This window comes from Rhyacophila brunnea, unplaced genomic scaffold (assembly GCF_057557595.1).
Source record: "Rhyacophila brunnea isolate RB1 unplaced genomic scaffold, BYU_Rbru_1.0 scaffold_2, whole genome shotgun sequence".
NCBI classification, from domain to species: Eukaryota; Metazoa; Arthropoda; class Insecta; order Trichoptera; family Rhyacophilidae; genus Rhyacophila; species Rhyacophila brunnea.
Genome location: NW_028232859.1, coordinates 42850376 through 42870209, shown reverse-complemented (window position 1 = coordinate 42870209; position 19834 = coordinate 42850376). Strand labels below are relative to the sequence as shown.

Here is a 19834-nt window from a genome sequence, read left to right as displayed (position 1 = left end):
GCACTTTAAAAGGCGGGAAGCATTTTCTCGTGCATTTCCATGCAGCTAGTATTTGCATAACATATTCTTTGTGTGGAAAATGCACTCTTTCAAAACCTACAGCAAATTATCAAAATAAGAAACTAATTATTTTGAATGCATTGAAGCATGGTCTAAAAAGATCGTGGCTAGGCGATGCGCTGATTGTGCAAATGACGCGTGCCGAACGAAATATAATTTATCATATAAATCCAACATGCGTCCATTTAATGTTCTGTTTATTGTTCTATTAGTAACAATAATAATATATTCATTGTCCATTGGCATGTTTTCTTTTTCAAGTAAATGGGTAACGTTTTTAGTCATCTTTACACGATTTAAGAATTAATACCCACGTCGCCATCACGAAACAAATTGACGTGTTCACAGCTCGACGTTCGCTCTCCGATTGCCAGCGAGTCCAAAATTTCGTCGCACATAAAGTTTTAAATTATTTGCCGTTTCACTGAAGTACCGTCTTAACTATTTCTTTTATTCAACGAATAATTCATAAGATTCTAAGAATGTACCATTCGAATTGAGCGCTTATGAGCAGGTATTAAAAAGGGCAATAGTTAAAGTATGTCGGAATTAAGCATGGCAGTCGTAGCATAGCGGTAATGCACAGGGCGCGATACCCAAGAGACGCAGGTTCGATCCTGCCGGGTGTCTTATTTTTTTCATATTTTTTTTTATTTGCTATATTATTTTCTCATGAGTGTTTTCAGAATTATGTTGACATTAATTATACTAATACAATTCGCTGATGAACGGAAAGGAGAATAGGACAAAATACTATATATACTTTTTAAAAGTTTAAATCTAATTAAATATTGTGACAAAGATCTTTCAATCAGATAAAAAATTAATTCGATAAAACTTTCTGCCAAACATTTCAGATAGCTTTCTTAGCCGAAAAAACTCTATGATCTATTTAAATATTTTCTTTAGTTGCTGCTTTAAAATCATACTTAATCAACTTAAATTTGTCTGAAAAATATGCTAAAAATGTTTCATGTAATAAAATATTATGTTTATTTATATGTTGAGTTTTATTAAGGTTATGTCATGCCACAAAATATAATAATATAAAGTTAATTAGAAGAAATTATTTTTGAAAATATTATAAATAAATACAATATAATATAATATTTTTCTTACGTATTTTTTTTTTATTTAAGGCGGCTTAGGTAAAACCGCTGCCACTTAAGTACAGTCTTTACGTTTCAAAAACCATTTCAGTAATTGAAATTAAAATTTCCTTCTGCTCGCTTTTATTCCTGATGATAATAATTATCAAGAGTTCTGTCACTTAAAACGGGCTGGAAAGTGTCTGAAAGATGGCCACTAGACTTTGTCTTTAATTTTATAATTAAACTCCGAATATAAAATAAATTCATGGAATTATCGAATTTCATACTAATCACCGAGATTAAGCAATATACATACTCAATATTATTTAAGTATATCATATATAATGATAATGTTATCAAAATTATTAGTTTTACTGAATAAAAATGTATTCCATTAAAATTATAATATGTGAAATGTAAAACAATATCTTTCTTTACTACTTAAATTTTACACTACATAAATTTAAAAGGTTTCTACAGGTTTTGATAACTGCGTTCCGCCAGGCATTTTACGTACATAACTTTGTTAGATATCAACCGGTCCGGATGATTACGTTAGTTACACTTTGTAAATCATTCATTTATTCAATAAACAAAATATAATCTTTAACTAATTTCATCCATAATAAACTTCTCTGAGAAACGCAGTTCTATGTACATAAACTCTCCGGCTCTAGTAATTCAATAATTTACATTTAATACAACGCTTCGCCATTGATATATTACAATGCTTGGCTACATTGAATGTTTGACTAAATTCCTTCGGATTTCTGAAGCAAACTATTGCACCACACATCATAATATGTTAGGTAGACACAATACGTAACTTAAATATGTACAAACCTTTCCCAGTTGTGCAAATGTTTTGTGCCCTATGGCCCCTATGCCTCAGCGAATCCACAATTCCATCTCACAATAACCCGCCATTCATAATTGATATGTGGTAAAAGTTTTCACTTAACTGTACAACTTGTTCTGGGGTTAGCTACCAAATCTCTAGAAAGCTGTGCTCGCTGACCATATTGCTATTTCCAATTAGGGACTTGTTAGTTTTGTGGCAGCAACACCGAAACTTTCGCAAACCAGATTGATTACAAGCCGTTCATTAATCATCTTTTTCTCCATCTAAAAAAATGCGAGAGAATAATGCGAAAAATATTACTTTCACAACATCTACGATTAAATAGTCTACGAGGCATAAGGGATAACAATACGGGTTTGGCTGTGTCAGCGTTTATTGGTTTTTTTTTTTAATTTAAACATATTTTAAGATAAATTATGATTTTCTATTATTATTTTAATAGTTAGATAAATATTCATATGGCTATTTTCTTTATCAACTGCCAGCAACGCGTCAGATGCGCAACGTGTGCTGTGAATAATTATACTACATTTCCCTACGTGGATGATTTTGACAGGCGTTTTGCTTGAGTATTTTTTAATTATAAAAAATATTCTCGACATATGCAACAATTTATGTATTATTGATCTTATTCCCAATTAAATAAAAAAACAAACTAAATGAACAATACGCTCTATATACTAACACTACAAACAATGCAAAAAAACATATAATATCTAAGCACAGTTCCAAACACTCAAATAAATTAATCGAATTGTGAATATGCCAGTATAAGTATACATATAATTATTATATAGGTAATTCAAATTACTTACATAAAATTAAATAAAATTTAGGTATGAATTTGTTCATTAAATATATACGGTGGCCGCGCGGCTTAAGTTACTGAGCCGTTTTTAAAGAAGCACCTAGCGGAAAAATAGTAAACTTACTATTTGAGATTTTTTTTTGATAATTTACATTTTCAAATGTATTAATTAATAAATATGTATCTGAAAACATTAAAAAGAAAAATATTTTTTATTTTAAGTCAAAAATAAACTTACAATTTTAAAAAAATGATATAAAATGTGAATTTGTTGAATCGGACCGCATCTCTTATAGTATATTTTATCTTCTTAAAGTATATAGCATAATATTTTATAGTCATATTTATTATTTAATTTTAGTTAATTAAGTTTTCTAACGATTGTTTATGAGATTTTTGACTAATTCATAGTTTTAATATTTTTTATATCTATTTTTATAAAAAAATATAAATATGTATTTCACGGATACTTCAATATTTCTCTTTCGTTACGACACGAAAACCGGGTATTGATACTTTCGATACGACGGCCCTATATTATTGACACTATCTTAAAACTCATACACTTAAATAATCACTAATAACAAGGATGGTATTTTGCAGTATCAACATGATTACATTATCCACTCGTTAATAAATTATACAATTTAACATACATTACTTGAAAACACCTATAATACCCACTATACAAACAGATATAATACCCACTAGAAAAAATCACATTTGAAAAAAATCGTAGTTATATTTATATCTGAGGTGGTTATGTATATTCAATATTATAGAATGTTACATTTTCAAAATATCTTGTGAATTACTTGTTAAATAAAAGAAACAGTTTATTAAAAATAGTTAGCAAGTTCAAGTAGACGTTGTAACTAAATATTTGGGGAGAGCCGGGCGTAATATAAACTATTATATTATAAACTTTCACCGTTACACAAAACCGAGTCGAGTATTTTGAAATAACTCATATATTTTGAAATAACACCTATAAATTTTTGCGATTTACTGAAAACAATATTATAGGTTATTCAGTGTATTTACATAATATGTTTTCCATCCGTACTGGAATAGATAAATGTGGTAATTTTTTTTAAATTATTTGAGATGTTTTTTCTTAATACATATTCGTAAGCAATATTTATTTTTAAGGGTAGGTATCGGTCCGCACTAGTCTTATTACATAGAATGGGCTGCAGTGTATCGTTATTATTTTGGGAAAATAAATGTCAATAATAAAATCCAATGTCTTACTACGCAGTCGGTGCTCAGTCAATGGTAGCCCTGGCCGAGAAATCACTCCCTTGCGTTATAAAAAAAGCCATCACAATGGTGCAGGCTGAAATTTATTTGCCACAAACGTCTAACAAGAGTAAAGTTAGCCACCCCTTGCTCTGGGCGAAGAAACTTTTGCAAAATTCATATACGAGATTTGTGGGACTTTCCCGCCGTGAACTTTGCCAAAAGTCTTGCGCAGTTTGTAGTTCCTTGTACTTATTATTATTGAAGGTAATAACAGTACAAGGGAAACATCGCGTTTTGTCATTTTTCTTTTCTTGTTTGAAATATTTTTAATTAAAAATTCACCTTAGTTTTTTTTCAGAGTAAATGAGTAAAACAATATTATGATATTACAATCATAACAGCCATTGGCCAATGTAGGTACTATATACATAATAAAAGTACTTATAAATAATACAGTGTGAGTATTGAAGTAAAAAAATTGCAGTACACAAAAAAATACATAATTACGGATAACAGGATAATAAGAAAAAGAGCAGCTTGTTGACAAAAATCACAAATTGAGTTAGTGTACGGATAATACTCTACATGAAATTCTGAACCTTCACATAAGGGAATGGGACAATTTGGCACCGCGAACTGACCTCCGGTTATTGGCCGCCGGTACAATCGGACGCTGGCCCAATTGGACGCCGACCCAATTCGACCCCGACCCAATTGGCCTCCGGGAGGATTGGACGCCGCACAGTTGAATTAAATGCGCAAAGGAATAGACGTACTTCATGATATGTTGGAGTAAATAAGCAAGTCAGTTTAATATGATTCTATCTTTTCAGTAGTTGTACCTTATACATTTCGCGCTTGACACATTTTTAATATAGATTGAGAATAATTATTATGCCTTATGATGTTTATTAAAAGAAAATAATTCTTCCCTAGCTAAAACTTAAAGATGTGCATAATCAATTAATTTATTGTCTATACATGGGTACTTATTTATATTCACAACAAATATTAAAAATAATGTTAGATGTTAGAATGAAAATAACATTATATTTCAGCGCTTTATCGACTTTATATTATAATGAATACTTAGAAGATGGAAGCATATTAAACTGACTTGCTTATTTACTCCAGCAAATCGTAACGTACGTCTATTCCTTTGCGCATTTAATTCAACTGTGCAAATTGGGTCGGCGTCCAATTGGGTCGGCGTCCAATTGGGCCGGCGTCCGATTGTACCGGCGGCCAATTACCGGAAACCAATCGCCGAAGGCCAGTTCGCGGTGCCAAATCGTCTTAGACCCTTGACATAAAGTGAAAATCAGTATAAAATTTATTTCAGTATAAAAATCGACATATTGTTTTTCATTTTTTTTTTGCAAAAACTATAGTTTTTCTAAACAAGAAGACAGTATAAAGAGATTCATAAGCAAAAACACTGCATAGATTGAACATATATTGATTTTTGCTTATGCCATAAATCAAAATATTCACCCACATTATTAAAAATTCTCTTAAGAAAAGTTGAAAAAACATAAATGTTTTAATATCTCAAAATGTGACGACAAATAGCTGCCTTTTTTCTGATGGGGGCAGTATAATAGATTAGGTATCTAATATAGTGAAAGTAAATACTTACGTAAACGGGAAAGTTTAATTATGAAAAGTCATAAACTATTTAATAATTAAGTTTTACAAAGTCTACAGACTATTCAACATTACCTCCCAAATATACCTCAATTTTTTCCTTTTTGACCAAAATAAGATACGTGGGCTCTTAAACTTCCTATTAATTGAAGTGGCATTTACGTGGTAGAACTCCATTCTAATGCTTTTGAAACAAAGTTATTTTTATTAATTCTACTTTAATTAAGTTACTTGCGTTGACAGCTGTTTCCGGCTATAAACCCTTCTTCAAAACAGTTGACTTTAACTGAAGTTAAAGATACGGATAACCCGTTGCCACTCTGGGGCAATTGCGAGGGGGTTTATAATAATATATTGTTCATTAAATTGTAACAGTAGGTAAACTATTGAAGTGTAACAAAATTCAAACCACAAGTCCTGTAAATATGACTGCCCTAGGACATTTTTTCACCTACCTACTACAGCATTATTCCTTCAAACGTGCACCCTGTACTACTAATTTAAATATATTGTAATGAAAACCACATTCAATATTTTTAAATCTTATATATTAAATATTTTAAAAACTCATACATGTAAATATACGTTCCATTTTAAATAAATCATAATATGGACTATATATATCATGAAATAAAATACTACTTACATATTTTGGCAATGTAACTTGGATGCAAGTATATTGGGGAGATTTTTTTATTTGTGAAGTAGGAAACGTTTTGCTGCGGGATATATTTCATGGCGTTGCCGCTCAGAGAACTCCGCCTGTTAGATATTTATATGTAATGTGTACATATACAAAACATATGCGAAATATGTTTCTGAGGATACGAAAGTATGTTGCAATATAATAATTGCAAAAAAAAGTTTTAATACTTTCAATATAATATAAGTTCTGAGCTCGTTATTCATGTATTCCGTTTTTCATTACGGTAATGTACCAGTCAGTTTATGAAGAAGCATCATAGTAGTTTTTATAGCTTTATAGAGCTTACTTACTTAACTTGTGTTATATATTACAACTTTTAAAGTTACGTCGTAATATATGTATTTTCTTTTTCAAACGATATAGGTACTTACAACGTTATTTAACTGTGTCGATGTAGACGTATTCTTAAACTTTTGCTTCTTAATCCATATTCTTAGTAATTGTGGATGCATATTAACGCTATTATACGCCAACTCTATAAATTTCTTTCACTCTCCAGTTGATTTTCAGCGTCTCTTGTCATTATTTTCTCCTTTATACATTCTGTGGGTGACATTTAGTGACTTTTTAGGCGACAGAATCCAATAAAATTTAGATTAAGAACCTTTCATCTAATACGTAGTAGCACGTGGTCGACTTATGTCAAACGCCACCTTTAGTATGACTTTTGGCTTTATGATCCTATTCCTTATCTCCCCGTTACTCTTAAAGTTATACTAATATCTGCATCCAGCATCTGTTCTTGAAACTCAGTAAACTGTTGTTCTTAGGCTTCGTTGAGTTGGTATGAGTAATATTATAACAGATATAAACTAATTAGCATGTGTCGTTCAAGACTGAATATACATATCATAATAAAGATCTAGGTATCTAATATATATTTTTTAAGATTTATTATAAGCATTTAACTATCTTATGAACTCGTTGAAGAAAGCAAAATAAACAATGAACATAATATAAGCTTTCATGCCATGGATTCAACTAAAGAATGTTGAAAAAAAAACAAATCAATAATATGTATGTTTTATCTATTTCACCCACAATCAAATTGATCACAAATGCAGCACTTATTCTACAAGCAACTTATTCTGTTTTATAGTTGGCAATCACAAATATAAAAAAAATATTATATTATGAAAAACATTTTAAATAAAGCTTAATTTCTAATGGATCCAACGAGTTAAATATCTTATGAACTCGTTGGAGAAAGCAAAATAAACAATGAACATAATGTAAGCTTTCATGCCATGGATCCAACTAAAGAATGATGAAAAAAACATTTTAAATGAAGCTTAATTTCAAATTGATCCAACTAGTCTGGTCACTGGCGCATTTTTACATACGTCATTCGGTGGTATGTTTAAATCAATAAAAAATATTGTTTATTCAGATTTTTTTTGTAAAATTTCAATAATCACGGCGGATATCCTCATACTGTCTATGGCTTAAAAATAATTTTTGTTTCAATGCGTCGTAATAACATGTCAAAACATCATGCACAAAAACAGGTCATACAATTTCTTGGAATATTTTTCAAACCACTGTATAAATTGAAGGAGTTTTTCTTTCACCACCCTTCCCCCTGTACAAAGCATTTATAGCTTTATAATGTAAAATCCTGCCATGACCTGATGAAATCATGCCTCCATGCAAGTGATGTTACCATAATAAATCATAAATTTAGGGGATGTCTACAGAAACAAATAATATAATAATTACTAGCTGACCCGGCAAACGTTGTTCTGCCATATAAATTATTTCTAGTGAATATTTTGGTTGTTAAATAAAAAATAACGAATGTATCGTAAGTATGTGGGGATGGGATATATGACAGAAAGAGGAATAGAGCGCTGTAGACGATGACCGCCGATAAAAAAAAACATCAACTATTCATTTTCTCAATTCAAAATGAGTAATGATGTTCATAATGAATGAATTACCTGTGACAGGATCTCGTTGTTTAATGTTTATGCAATATCCGTCTTGTTTCTTCCAGAAAATTAGCGGATATTGGACAGCGTCGTATGAACGGTGTGTGTCAGCGATGAACTCCAGATTATTGTTTCTTCTTCGAATCACGATTTCTCGCGTCGATGTGCGGACGCCAACCATGATTCCAGCAATGTCGTCAACAACAGGCACATTGAATCGAAGCACGTGCTCTCCAGCTGGTGTTTTATCAGGATTGATGACAATAGCGTGATTGTCACTTTGCAATTCGTGCATGTGTGCTTTGAAGAATTTCAATAATTCATTGTGCTCATTCAACAGGGCGTCCAGTTCGCCGACGATGCGCCTGGCATTAGGCAAATTGAGGCTATTGTAGCCGCAACGTGCATCCACGTGATTGATGTCCTCACCGCCCATGAAGTAGATTTGTAAAAATTTATGTGGTTCGTTTGGCATTGGCAGCAATGAGCCTACTTTGTGGTATACTTGGCCTTTGATTTTGAACGTAGAATGGAATTGTTGACCATTTGCCGCAGTATTGTGAACTATTTCTGTTGCTCCGAACGAAGTCTTTTGGAAGCATGAATTGAATGTGCGAATGGACTTCAGAAACAGGTTTGAATCTGGAACCGTGCCTATGAGCAAGCCGTTCAATGGTTCTGGTGGTATCTCAATTTCTGGTAGTTGCACTTTTCCTGATGCGCAACACATCCGGCTGACTCATGTTTGAATTTGAGCGCATGACAATGGGGACATTCTTTCTCAATAGCACCAATCAGCACTTTCAGATGAGCGTAATATTCAATAATCGGTAATAATTCAGTAATCGAATGCGAGACGAAGGAACGAAGCAGATGTAAATGTTCGATGTACTTGTTGGCGTTGTCGGTTATTTGCTCTGCGTGTGTTAACTACGAACCGGCGCGCTTGGCTCCGTTCCAATTGTCGTTGTTGATTTCGTTCAGCTTGTGCCTCTTGTGATTAAGATGCACGCAATTTTGACATGCTTATACGCACGTTTTTGTTATCTTGTTGGATTTGTTCGTCTGTTCTTTCTGCTCTACTATTTCGCATGTTTGTTGCTTTATTCGTTCAACGGCCCAAATTTCCCCTCTTGCGTCTTGCTGGCATTGTGCACTGTAATACACGTACATAAAAATCGATAAATTAAAATAAATCGTACAAAATTTTGCACGCACTGCGTTGTGATATGCCGAATGAAATGTCAAAATGACGCGACGCTTCTCTTGAATTCTTCTCGGACGTAGCGCCATCTGTCATTCAACAACATAAATAATTTCGTTTTGTTTGAAATACGAACGACGGTTAAATTTGTTCATACAAAAATAATAAAATCGCGATTAAAAAATGGGAGGGTGGGGGTAGGAGCGTGAAAATTTGGGGTTATAAGTATTTTTTGATGCAAAATAATAAAAAAAGTACAAAAAGAAATTTTCAAAAAAATAAAAGAAAAAAATTTCTGGATAGAGATACCCTAATCACCTAGCGGTATGAAATATACTTGTTGACCTATTCTCATACCTAACAAATACACATAAAAAAATTCATAAAAATCGGCCGAGCCATTTCGGAGGAGTTCGACCACAAACATCGTGACACGAGATTTTTATATATATAGAGATATAAACATTCTTTTTTTAAATCTAAACACATTTATATTCAATACATTATACAATATATTTTATGAATATTAGTTTCATAAAATATACGTAACTTTCAAAAAGTTCTGAAATATACATTTTTTAAGTGTACCTATTTAGATTTAAACACACGTGTTCCAATGCCCGTGTGGTGTTCGTAATTGGTTAAATAACAAAGCTGGTTTCCTTCATTGGATACAGTGCTCGAAATAAAAAAGTTTATAAACCGGAGCGCTTGAATTTTCCGAAAATATAAGTGTGCGAGTTTTTTTATCATATATTGTTTACACATATCCAATACACTAAGTGAACCAATACAATAACAGTATTTAAATATCTGATGTACTCGTACCATACTATTAAAGATTTTGCAAGGAAGGTTTTTCAGCGCCACAGGCGAAAAATGATAATGATATTCTTCGTTGATTTATCTAACTGCTTTGTATCTATCTAGAAATAATGTATTATTTCCGATTGTTTACTTAGTTAAACAAATATATCAAATAATATACATAGACATTAAAGAAGTCGGTTGGCTTATCCTAGCTAAACCTAAATCTTATGGAATGGTACAAAATTATCATTAATCTCGATTTATATCATTTTTATTAAGTTCGCATGAAAACTTTGTAGCAAAACATCATAAAAACCATTATTGTTTATAGAAATATGTTTGTACATGTCAAGTTTCTTTTTAGACTTTATGAAAAAATATAAAATACGATAATGAAGGATCACCATTTTCCACGAGACGGAGCGGTAGTCACGAGGATTTTATGAACCGAAGCTACTCTAGTGCGTTCCAGTCTATTTCGAATGTTGATTGGATATCGTTATAATACTCGTACATAATAATATTATGTTGTAATAATAATCATTTCGCACGAATCTTAAATAGATGGTGGATTACAGAAAACAGTGAGTTTGAATCTCTATTTTTTAAGGTTTTTTCTAATAGACTTCTTCTGTGTATAATAGATCTTTCTGAGATTTTTAAAATTATATATTTTCAGAGCTCATACATAATATGTATAGCAATCATTACAAGTGTACATTCATATTTTGTTGTCAAAATAAAACCAGAGTGCCGGACGCGATTGTCAGCATTTCCTCAATCATAACCTAGATCAACAGTGTATATTATGATGTATTTAATTGTGACAATGAATCTTGTAATTTATTGATTTCATTGGTACAAATAGATGGACGATCCATAACTTGTCACCACTCATCTTAAGTTCATCACTCAACTCACTACTCTACTCGAGTTCCTCACTCGACACAGTCATTTGCTTAACAGTAGATCGGTAGTCGTCAGAACCAGATTGCGGCTCGGTCTGAGCACGAGCTCACCACGATCACCCTACAGTCTACACCATTAGTCTTTAATCCGACCATTGTAACTTTCTGTACTACTACATCAAGACAATAAACATCTACATCCATCCATACAGCTGCCTATTTCACCTCATCATCCTCTTTCCCTCGAAACCCTTCATACGTTAATAAACCTAATACTAACGTAAATGTAATCTTTTGTTTCAGTGTGCAACATGACAATTGAAGCTCGAGTGCTTCGCAACAAGTCTGGTCGTAGTTCTGGCCAGATCAAGTCTCCAGCTCTTGAAGGTCCAAGCCGCTGCTCATATCGTTTGCAACCGGCCGCTGGACAGCGAGTAGAGATACAGCTCTACCGACTCGTTGCAGTCGGCCATCACAACGGTACAAGGTTAGTATCGAATCATTTCAACCCTCGCTAATAACAAATTGCATAACCAATTGACCATACTGACATATAGAGACGACAGGCATGCCAGTATACAAATGGTACTAAATAATACATAGGTATAGCCACTAGATGTTAGATAACATGACATGATAAAGGACACAATATGGGATATTTTTTTCTTTAATGATTTTGACTGTCAATTATTTTTTATGGAAAAACAATGTTTTAATTAAACCTTAGATATATGTTTTGATAAAAAAATATATAAGTATACATGATGTGTAAAAGAGAGCAAGACAGTGATAAAACATATTAAATGGGTAAGGTGAAAGAAAAGATACATGTAAATGCTAATTACAATTTATATTTAAATTATAATTTATATATATTTATTTATATAATTCTTTTCTACTTTTTTTGTTATATTAGTTGTTATTTGTAATTCAGATATTTTTTATAATTTTGTATTTATTATGTATTATGGCTCATTGGCCAATCGCTGTAATGCCGGAATACTCTTTTTCTAAATAAATAAATATAAATTTGAAAAATGTGCTGACATAAAAATGAATGAATAGTTTATTTTAATCGGGATCAATAAAATAATGGGATGCTCACATAATTATTTGACAGATGCGCTGCCTTACTAAATAAAAAGACAGTGTTTTTGGTTTTAGTGAAATGAGAACCCAAGTTTGAAACTATCTACCTTTTCTTTTATAATATGTAAGATTATTGGATTGTTTTGTCATAATCTTTTTCACTTTGAGACTAAAATCAAAAATATTGTCTTTTTACTTAGCATGGCAGTGCAGTACTAGCATGTCGAGTATATATAAAATAGTAAACGTCATTACAATTAATTTATGACAGATTGACGGAAAGGTAATGTTGTAATAATAATGTAGATCTAAGCTAAATCCAAGAATATTGATAGATGATACTGTCACAGGTATTTTTTCTAGTAGTTTAATTATAATCAAATGTTTTATTGGAGCTGACGATACTGCTCATAAATAATTATTTTGTTTTATTTTAACGATGAAGAGTAGAATTACAAACACACAAAAATAATCTTTCTCTTTATTTAATCAAACAATAATTATTTATTTAGTTCAGACTATTTTTTTCTTCTGATTTAAATAAAATGGCAGATATTTATTTACATTTAATACCAGAATATTTCGGTTATTTTATCAGCACCCATTAAATCGTGCCCGGAATATGAAAAAAATGGAGTTTACTTTGAAATGTTTCATGTTAATCTATGTGCTTTTCCGTTGTTTATAGTTGTGTGGGAGGTGCCTTAAGGCTTGGCACAACAGAGCTTTGCGGAGCGAACGAGAGATATGCTCCACCGGTTGTGCTATTTTCTGACCATGGAGATACAACGCTTATATTTGAGTAAGAAAACACAGCTTTTTTATTAAAATGTATTTGTGTTGTATTTTTACTTATAAAAAATAATATATTATTTTTACTTATAAAAAATAATATATTATTTGAACAAAAAATATGTCATCATCATCAGATGTCTAACAACCCAACGCGGGTCCTATCCTCCATTAAGAACTTCTTTCACCTCCCCCTATCCTGACCCAGTGGGTTACATGTAAATTGTACGCATGCAGTTCGCCGAAACACATTTTTTTTTAAATTATTAATAATAATAACCATGTCCTTGCTTTTTCGTACAAGGTGCTTGTTAGTAATTTTGAATAATCACATACACCCAAGGACCCAAGCATTGAGAAAATTATATAAATGTATTGTCCTCACCGGGAATCGACCCCAGAAATCCCGGATGGAAGGTCAATGCCTTACACACTGCACCTCGAGAGCCACCGCTGAAACACAGTTTAACGTGAGCTGTTGTATCGGAAATGGATGGCCGTATAGCATTACGATCAAAAAAAGACGCATTGTTCGTAGACCATTTCACCGTGATGTTGTGTGTATGCTACATAGCCATTTAGATGCGACGTTTGTTTACGGACGGAAATGTTACAATTTTATTAGATTCACTAAGAATATTAATTTAATATTGATAACGCTGTCATTATTATGAGATATTTGTACGACTTGATTTTCCATTTTCCAGTGTTTTATTTAGACGTGAATTTCACCTCAATGCTACACGGCCTTGTATTTCCGAAATAGCAGTCCATGGTGAACTATGGTACGGCAAGCTGCATACGTACAATTTTGCGGACATGGAGCCAGTGTCCTCCATTTGTCTTCACCGTCCGCTCTAGTGTGTACCAATTAATAATTATTTCTTATGATATAAAATGTAGCATGTGTATGAGAACATAAGAGGTTATCCATATAGTATGATGTGACTCCCTAAGGGTAAGAGAGTGTCTGTCTGATATAATGTGATGACTTGTGACGAATGAGCAAGAGGGGCTTTATGAGATATATCACAAAATTACAAAACTCTCATCTTATTTTTCTGACACTATTTTTGTAATGAGAACATTATAATAGTATCGATCATTTAAAACGAGAAAGGGTTAAAAATATATTTGCAATGTACAATAATTATTTATTTTCTTAAAAAAATCACCATCGTGTAAGAAAAAAACATATTTATTTTAGTCTAGAGTTTGAGATATTATAATAAATATTTTTTGCAAGATTTTTTTGATCAAACTATTGTTTTTAGAACACATTTGAAAACATCTCATGCATATTATATTTATATAGAAAAAAACCATTTTAGAAAAAATACGACGCCCGATGGGATTTGAACCTGTAACCGCTGAATTCGCGCCAGTGTGCTTTTCCAATGAAGCAACGGGCATCCTACTTAATTATGACAATTTTAACTAGTAGTTCTTAATAGAATGCATATCAAGTTTCGTTACAATATTGGTTATTGGTATTTGTATATTAAATTAAGATAAGTATAAATTAATTCCCTAAGGACTAACTGACGTCATGAAATGTTACATTCTCAAATCTTGTGTCTTATTAGTTGTATAAAAAAATAGTTTATTGTTTCTAGATGTATGTTGTCAAAAAAGGTGTTGGTTGTATTCTCAGATATAGACTAAAATAAAAACCGTCCCTAACACTGTTTAAGTAACTTATTGTTGGATTCTATTACTATACCCATGTCAAAAACAATCCCTGTAGAATGAAATAAGTGCAAAAAGATTCTCGAATATAATAAATAGAGGTTATAAGTTATAAGAATACGTGACTAACATTTCCCGCTCGAGCAACCTGTTTTGTCCAAAAAATTCCGTGAACCTACATTTATTATTTTGTTTTTGTCTTCCTTCAAAAGTAAACGTGCATTCTGCAGGAATATGTGATAGAAGTATGTTTATGTTAGTTTGTCAATAGAGAATATAAAGGAAAACGTACATTTGATTTCCGTCGGTATCTCATCTATAAAATATATCCCATTTCCGCTATACCTCGCATCACATTTAAATGCAATCCATGCTCTGATTGGTTGTAAACTCGTGGTAATTGAGTTTCCGCTCGATTGGTTGCGAAAACCTTCCTAACCCAAAGATCAGTGGCATCTATAGCGGAATATGAATTCAAAATAGAGGTACACTTTTCATATAACACCATTTCATCTTATTTAATATTAACATATTTTTTTATTTACTGATTTTCATAACTTATTTTTAGGTCTTGTCAATTTGTAAAGCAAAGATGAATCTATTATCTATCACTTTTACCATTAAAAATACCAATCACAATTATTATTATTAAGTATCAATTATTTTATATTATCTATGAATAATAAATGCTATACACAGTTAACTTCGTACATATTACAAAAAAATATTTTCACCGAACGTGACTTAATGCTCATTGCGTTCCACTTAAACTGCTATGGAATTTCCTTAAAATATGCAACTCGGGTATTTTACGACGTTTTTCTTAGCTCATATTCTTGTTTGTCCAGTAGTTGTTTATCCTGTACAAATCTTGTAATCTATTTTTAACTAACTTCCCGACTAGCTAGACATTTGTAACTTTTAGAATATATCAAAACACGATGCCAATGCATTCTTTTAATACTTTTAGCCATCTTTAAGTAGAATTGAATTCATTTTCAGTTAATTCTGTTTTGTATGAAAAGTTATTTCGGAAGAAATCCTTAATCCAATCCACTATTATTGGTTGCTAAGCAACTAAATTGTTAATATATGCGTGCGTTACTATGGAAATCAAAATAACATTTCAGTCTCATATATTTGTTTGTTTGTTGCAAAATAGCAAAAAAAATGATTTGTTGAATTGGCTTATTTGTCCTAAATTATTGATATATAGAATTTTCAAGTTTATATGATTCAACACAAAATTTAAAAACGTGGTATATAAAAAGTTCTTTTCATCTTGCAATTATTTCCGTTAATATTGGCGACCATGTTTCGTAATTTCATATAATTGTAGGATTATTTTTTTAAATTTATTTACTCATACTCCTTCCGTAGAGAAATTTATCAATACAATCAGATTTTTTATTTATATCAATATAATATTATGACAATCATCACAAGTTAAATAAATGTACATTGTGCATTGCTTATTATTTGGTGCATGATTTTTGAATGAAAATATTGTACTCAAATTTAAAAACATTTATGACTAGTAATAAATATAATATTAACAATTAATTGTTAAAACGTAGGAAAAATATTTTTTCAATCAATCAAAGTCAATATATTATGAAATGCATTTAGCGAGTTTGTAATGGTTTTTTGACAAATGGATAGAAAACTCTGGAAAAGTATGGAATTTCATAAAAAAATGTCGATGTTGAATATGAATGAGCTAGATATTTTAAAAAGTGTTAATGTCTTTAGAAATAATGTGCTAATCAAGCGGTGGGTGTGGGTGTGGATGAACCGAAGTAAAAGTGTAAGACTAATGACAAAAGTTGTGTTTACGAATGAAATTCGTGCGTTCTTTAAAATCTCGTAGCATAAAAATAAAAACGATTATCAGTGATATATAAATCTATTTTTTTAATAATTATGTGCTTTCAAGCTAGTGTATATACCTACGAGCACACCACTGCGAAGGTCTAATGAAGGCTTCTATTAACACATGACCTCCGCATCCTCGCCATACCTTCCTTGTTCATCGTCTTTAGACGTCACCGTAATTTCAGCGCTTTTATCAGATGCTCAAACGACCCTTTTGAGTTACCATTGCATACCGCAAATCCCTGCGTCAAATTTACAATACCTTAATTTTGTTCGACATAATATTATACGCGAAGCTAACATCGGCTCTCTGTATTGTGTTTCTTGGCAGAAATTATAGGATAGGAGAAGGTATTTTATAATACCTACCTTCATTCCGACTTATGCTTCCACTGACGATCATATTATCTTTGTCATTGTATCATATATAGGTAGGTGCATGTAAAACAAAACTATCCTTTTTAATGAGTACCTAGGTATGTATCAAAAATGTTGTTTATCGAATTTCTAACCCAAAAATGTGTTAGTGGTATTTTGACAAAAAATAGTTATTTATTTTTAGGTTAGGTATTTTTGGAGTTAGGTTTTGGATTTATAATATAGATGCTGATGTCCCAAATGTTTTTCAGCAAGATTTATTCAGTGACGAAGTTACAATTTTTTGGTAGGTAGTTGTGACGAAATATTAAAATTATTTTCTTTAATGGTGCTAAATACCAAGTCTTCCTATAGGTAATGACATATTATTAATTTAAATAAAATACATTGTGTGTCTAGTACTTATTATGGCAGCATTAATAATGCTACCAAATGGAGCATTAGTTAACGATGACTAATTGAATCGAACGATACCGGTTCTAATTTTACTAATTAAACTAAGTGGTATTTATTAATACACTTTGTATTTTATTTTCATTAAAACTATTATTTAAACTTTCTCTTCTGTAATGTTGTAACTCTACTACATTTACGTATTTTTAGAATTTAATCGCTTTTTTAATATTATAAAAATATTATACACATTTTTTGAAGAATGAAAGTATTCAGACTTTAATGCCATTTTGTTGATTTTATGACAATTGCAGTAAGTATATAGTAACATCTATCGGCAGAAAAATAAAGTTAACTATCTTAAGACACACGTCATGGCGCAGTTGGTATTAGCAAATGTTTTTCATCCGGAATTATGTAAAACTAATTAAATTTATACCATTATTATTATAAAAATTTATATTAATAAGTACAAAATAGTAAAAAGTCCTCGTATTTCAATACAATATGTGCCAACCCAAAATCAAAAGTTAGTAGTTGTGTACTTTCCTTAAATAAATTATGAACAACTAGTACTCTCTAAGTAATCTCATTTAAAAATGCAATTAAACTTCAATTAGACAGCTTGTGTGCTTACCTATTACATTTCAACCATTATTTCTTGTCAAATTTAAAAAAAAATCGTGTTGAATGATAATATGGTACCTACCTACTTTTACCAGATTTTTTAAAACAGAAATTTCCAAACTTCACAGTAGTAAGATTGGTATAAAATTCCATTTATATTAAGTTTATGAAGCTGAAATCAAATAATTTAATTTGAGCTGTATCACAAATTTTATTTGTAAGAAATCATATATTATAAATATTGACGTTTGTCTCTATAATAAGTAAATTTTGACTCTAGATAGAGTATAATAGAAGGAGTCATATTACGCATTACGTATTAGATACATTTAAATTACAGTCAGGCACAATTAAATAGGAGGCTCGTAGCATAATTGGTTAATGCACAGTTGGCGCGATACCGGTGGTTATACGGGTTCAAATTCCGTCGAGCATTGTATTTTTTTTTCAAATTATGATTTTTTTTAGTGAGGTATTTTCAAGTTATGTATGTTTATTACATAGTTTAGTTTTAACTGTATATTATAAATACATAATTATACTGTCATCAAATCTTTATATAATAAAAAAAACGGTCGTTATGTACCATTTCATGACAAAATACTTATTTCACTAGTGATGAGGGTTCATTTGCTAATAAAAAAGTGTAAAAAATTTCCCTTGAATTACACAAGTATCGCAGGAAATTTCTTGTTTAATCTTACGAGAGCATCATTCTAAACACTTCCTTCTCATAGTAGCAAATCGTAAAAGTCGAGATTTAACCCGTTAACTCCAACTCTCGAGAGTTTATCGAGGTATAAAAGTTACATGCTGACTGCCGCGACACCGTTCACGTACAAAATGCATACATAAACATCACCGCTTGGTTTTAAAGAAGTCGTTGAAGCTGTTGAAAAGTGCCAACCATTTATTTCGTTTTCATGAGTAATGGAATCTCTCTTCAACCACATTTGCAGTCTTACATATTTTTTAACGAGCTGGTGTAAATTCTTTAAAAAAATATATTCTCTGTAAATAGCGAATAGAACCATTAAGGGGGGACATGCTCAGCGTAGGTCAAAATGGAGCATTTATTGCATTTTTCAAAGCATGATTCTGGACATTCCTTTAACGTTGTAGATAATCTTTTTATATATTTTTGAAGCCTTATTATCCTTTATATTTATTTTAAACATTTGATGACAGCATAAAGTATTTTTATTACATAAAATAGTATTCCTGCTTTATATTAATAGTCAAGACTATTAATTGAGTTAGCATTTACTTGGTAGAATTCCATTTTACAAGAAATGAAAATATAATTAATATTAAATTCTACAGGCTTTTAAAAAGGTTTCTCGATAGCTATTTCGGTTGTACCACCATTATCAAGACTAACACCATTATCAAGAATAGTCTTGATAATGGTGTTTCAACCAAAATAGCTATCGACAAACCTTTTTAAAAACCTGTAGGATTTAATATTTATTATATTTTCATTTCTTGTAATAGTCAAGATATCAAATTAAATCCAATATAGTAAGGAATCAAACTATATATAAAAATAAATCTAATAATGACATACACTATTTGCACTATTTTTATAACGGTAGATCGCTGGTGACTTATTGTGGTGGTGTAATTAATTAGGAAGTTGAAGGCTATATTCAAGCTCTTTGCTATAATATGCATGGATACTTGATTAGACTGTTCTGGCAAAATACATAAAAAAATAAA

General features: G+C 31.1%; 1 protein-coding gene across 1 annotated transcript in view; it reads left to right on the top strand.

Moving 5' to 3' along the window:
* The window catches only part of LOC147072353 (uncharacterized), a 255419-nt gene that overhangs the window by 24576 nt on the left and 211009 nt on the right, over positions 1-19834 (top strand). The window contains exons 3-4 of the mRNA XM_085946675.1: positions 11576-11759; positions 13050-13163. Of these exons, the coding sequence (XP_085802801.1) occupies positions 11576-11759; positions 13050-13163 (298 nt within the window). The remainder of the gene's footprint in view (positions 1-11575; positions 11760-13049; positions 13164-19834) is intronic.